Genomic DNA, 4,345 nt, shown 5'->3' on the forward strand with positions numbered 1-4,345 from the left:
AAAAAGTTAGCATATTCCTTGAATTTCTTATTGCATAAATAAGCTTTCCTGGAAAAGAAAACAAACTAAATATATAAGGATAAGAATTTCATCATGAATGTAGGTACATAAAATATCATGGCCACGTGTAGAGTTACGAAGGCATGAAATCAGTGGTCAGAATTCGTCAGAGATATTATTACCATGATCTGAGACAAAGCATATTAGGATGACCGAGAGGTTAAATCGACAGTCAGTAAACGTAACGGAACTAATAATAAAAAGAGAAGTTGCGAAGTATCAAATGGCGAAGATAGACCCTTAGGATTGACGAATATGAAGTGACAAAGCAAAGAAAAGCAATATTCAGCCAAGATAAATTGTTGAGTAAGAAATGCGGACAGCCATGTATAGACAAACTGCTCGGGTTATCGCCGAAATAAAAGGGATTTAGGTATTGAATTTTGGAGTGGCGAAGTAAAATAAGAGTCATGTGAATTCTGTGAGTATTAGCGAAGTAAAAAATGAGCTGTACTCCACTTCATTGAATGTCTATATATATAAAGGGACCTTAGTGCATTGTAAAGGGGTTGAGTAATTTGTAATCAGAGAGAGAATTATATCGAGAGATATGTTCTTGAGAGTTCATGTAAGGATTAGGGCGGTAAACTTCGAGATTTAACATCTTCATTCAATAAATTATATTTTCGCTTTGTTAGTAGAATGATGTCTTGATTTCTTTTGAACTTAGATCATTGGGTGTGCTGTGGGTTTTCCTGCAGTTACAAAGTTATGAAGTCCCAGAATCGAAGAACTGAAGAAGATATCTTATGTACTGACAAGATGATGAAATGCTGCGTGAACAAAAACTACCAACTGGAAGAAGGTTTGTCTTCGTCAACAGCACTCGATATTTGCAAACTGTCTAACCTCGTAAATCCTCCACAAAGTGTTCCTTCAAGCAGTACTAACGTTCATAACAATCAAACAATCAAGTACAATGGCAAGAGAACTATCACACCAGTTGATTGTAGATACAGGTAATTATATTATCCCCATCCTTCAATATCACTTCTTTTTTGTTGATTGTAATAGCATGGCCACATGCACATTCAGATGTTTGTTGCATATCTATTGTGATAAGATTGCCATATGAATGTATTCAGATGCTGGGAGACGTTAATGGCGATTTTAGTTGCATATTCTGTATGGGTGTACCCGTTCGAATTGGCATTCATGATCAAGTCGTCTCCACATGCAACACTCAAAAGACTATTGTATATATCAGAGTATATTGTTGATGCCTTTTTCGCCATTGAGATCGTACTTACTTTTTTCGTGGCTTACGTTGATCCTAATACTCAGTTTTTAGTCTGCGACGCGAGAAAAATAGCTTTAAGGTACTCATAGTGATTTTGTAACATTTCATTGATTGATAATGTATCACTTGGATTTTCATATATATGTGTTTCATCGTGATGTTTGCAGGTACTTGAAAACTTGGTTTCTGATGGATATCGCATCAACAGTGCCATTTGGGCTCATAGTTTACATGTGTACGGATAGACATAAACTAGGCCTATTTTATCAATCCGTATTTGGAATGCTAAGATTCTGGCGTTTAAGAAAAGTCACACGACTCTTCAGAAGGTTTGAACTCCTTCCTACTAAACATTAAAACAATTAATCCTCCGTTTCTGAAAAAGAGATACTTTCACTTTTTCATTTTAACCTAAAAATAGGTCAAATTGGAAAAATGAAAATATTTCTTTTCCAGAAACGGAAGGAGTAGTATTTAACTGTATCTGCACTAAGTTGATTCACCCTTGGATTGTCGATTATTCCCATTTCTATATGGCATCGTCGTGTCATAAAGTTACATATCACAAAGAAGTTTTTTTTTTATGGTAGTCTGAGAACGATTTTCCGTTTGGAGTTTAATGTGTTGAGTTATCTTTTTCAGACTTGAGAAGGACATTAGATTCAATTATGTCTTGATTAGATGCATTAAACTTGTACTGGTAAGTAATACTGCATTTAAGTTTTTATACCATTAGATTCAATTATGTCATAATTAGTTACGTTAAACTCAGTTTTATTCTACATGTATATATACTTGTAGGTGACACTATTTTTTTCCCACATAGCTGGATGCGTCTATTATATATTAGCCGATACATATCCACACTCGCGGAAAACATGGATTGGTTCGGTAAATCCTAATTTCAGAGAAGGGCATGTGTTTGACCGCTATATTGCTTCTATATACTGGTCCATGAGCACCATGACTTCAGTTGGTTATGGGGATGTCCATTCTATGAACAGTCGAGAAATGACCTTCAACATTGTTTACATGATGTTTAACCTTGGCCTTAGTGCTTACTTAATCGGGAACATAAGCACCTTAATCCTCGAAGGAACACGCACAACTATGGAATTCGTAAGTTCGTCACTGTACTTTTACTACAGCTGGTTTATTTATTCCCATTGTCGCACTATGATGTACGATAGTGCAATTTGTTCATTTCTTTCTTAATAATGCAGCGAAATAGAATTCAATCGGCTTCGGAATTTGTTTCTCGGAATCAATTACCAAAGATTTTGAAGGAGCAGATATTGACTTATATGTGCTTTCGGTTTACGGCTGAGAATTTAAACCAACAAAGAATAATGGATGAATTACCAAATCCAATTTGCAAGAGCATTTGCGAGCATCTTTTTTTACCAGCAGTGCAAAATGTTTACCTTTTCAAATATATATCAACAGAAACACTCTTACTCCTGGTTGCAAAGATGAGAGCGGAATATATCCCGCCAGGAGAAGATGTAATTACTAAAGACGAAGCGCCTGAAATTATTTACATCATCATGTCAGGAGAAGTCGAGGTTATAAATTGTGAGGATGGGGAAGAACAGACTACAAAGACACTAGTAAGCGGAGATATTGTGGGTGAAGTTGCTGCATTCTGTGGTAAGCCTCAAAGTTTAACATTTCGAGCGAAGACAATGTCTCAACTCTTGAAGCTGAAGACAAGTAGTCTTATTGAAACAATGCAGACCAAACCAGATGATCATCAATTAATTCTCCAAAACTTTCGGGTAAGTAATTCCAAATCTACTGGTACATCCCAATTATTAGGCCGAAATTCAAAGGGTTTATTTCTTGGATGACTTGTCGCAGGAAAAGGAAATGGTGGATCATCGAATGACAGGTTTGTAATCCGCATCAAATGACTCAAAGTGCGACATCTATTTGTGAGTACACTTAGTAATGTATGTTGTAGTTGAGTTTGCTTATCAAAATAAATGATTCAATAAACACCATGGGTTAAGAATCCTTGTGATGTATCAAAAAGAGAGGAAAAAAAAACTTGTGTATATTGTGGTTTCCAAGGAGCTGGGCCTGGACCTATCTGAGGGACATTGGTGGTACTGCAGAGAACATATATTGTGTTATTCGTTTCACCATGATAAAGCGACTAGTGCAGGCACAGACGCAGGCGCAGCATGGCAGCAACCAAACCTGCGCAATTACCTGCAAGTGTTAGCTCCGTGTACTTGTAGCCTGTAAGCACATCCTGAAGCCCATCATGCTTGCATATTCACTAGAAAGACAATTTTCACTTCACAAGCTCGATTTGATTTTGCTAATTAGAATTTACAAGGTTTATTTAAAATTGCGGAGAAGTATTAGCCACGTTTTGAAGATATTTTAACACCCCAGTTTTATTGTAGCATTTGTTCAAATTAAAATGTTTAGACTGTTTTGTGCTTGATGTTGAATAAGCTGCCTGATCCAAAAATCAGTTGTCCAAGAACTTAATAAAGAATCACAGCCATTGGGATGACGTTTAGTTTTTCCTAGCTACATTACTTTTCAAAGTGTCTAGGATTTTTCTGTTGTGCTTGTGACATTGCTTGACAAATGCTAGATTATTTTTCCCCTTCTCCCCTTTGCCTTTGAAATTGAACGATTTTTCAGGGACCATGGTTTTTTTGAGGGACCATGGTTTTATTAGATCACCTTCCCTATAGTTATAAGGGGTGTCCTAAAGCATTGAAATGACTAACCTACCCTTAACCTAATTTAATTTAAAACCAACCCAATAACCACCTATATATATATAACCACCACCTCCTCCCACCACCACCTCCCACCATCGCCGATTATCACCACCAACAACCACCGATTACCACCACCACCGCCGCCGATTACCACTACCATCACCTCCGATTATCACCACCACCACCACCTCCGATTACCACCACCACCAACCACCACTATATATATATATATATATATATATATATATATATATATATATATATATATATAGCTTAATTTAAAACATTAACAAAGATATTC

The 4,345-nt window shown here is 36.4% G+C and overlaps 1 protein-coding gene across 2 annotated transcripts; it reads left to right on the forward strand.

Annotated features, from left to right (window-relative positions):
* Positions 1–592: 592 nt before the first annotated feature.
* Positions 593–3,582, forward strand: LOC113336187 (potassium channel AKT2/3-like). 2 transcript variants are annotated; one of them, XM_026582174.1, is made up of 8 exons: positions 593–643; positions 762–1,019; positions 1,146–1,379; positions 1,468–1,629; positions 1,943–2,000; positions 2,102–2,419; positions 2,524–3,078; positions 3,161–3,582. In XM_026582174.1, the coding sequence occupies exons 2-8, from the start codon at positions 772–774 to the stop codon at positions 3,197–3,199; spliced, it is 1,614 nt and encodes a 537-aa protein (XP_026437959.1). In that variant the 5' UTR covers positions 593–643; positions 762–771; the 3' UTR covers positions 3,200–3,582. The 2 variants fall into 2 exon arrangements, with proteins under 2 accessions (XP_026437959.1, XP_026437958.1); XM_026582173.1 differs by having other exon boundaries at positions 600–1,019.
* Positions 3,583–4,345: the final 763 nt, after the last annotated feature.

This window comes from Papaver somniferum, unplaced genomic scaffold (assembly GCF_003573695.1).
Source record: "Papaver somniferum cultivar HN1 unplaced genomic scaffold, ASM357369v1 unplaced-scaffold_150, whole genome shotgun sequence".
In the NCBI taxonomy this organism is placed as follows: domain Eukaryota; kingdom Viridiplantae; phylum Streptophyta; class Magnoliopsida; order Ranunculales; family Papaveraceae; genus Papaver; species Papaver somniferum.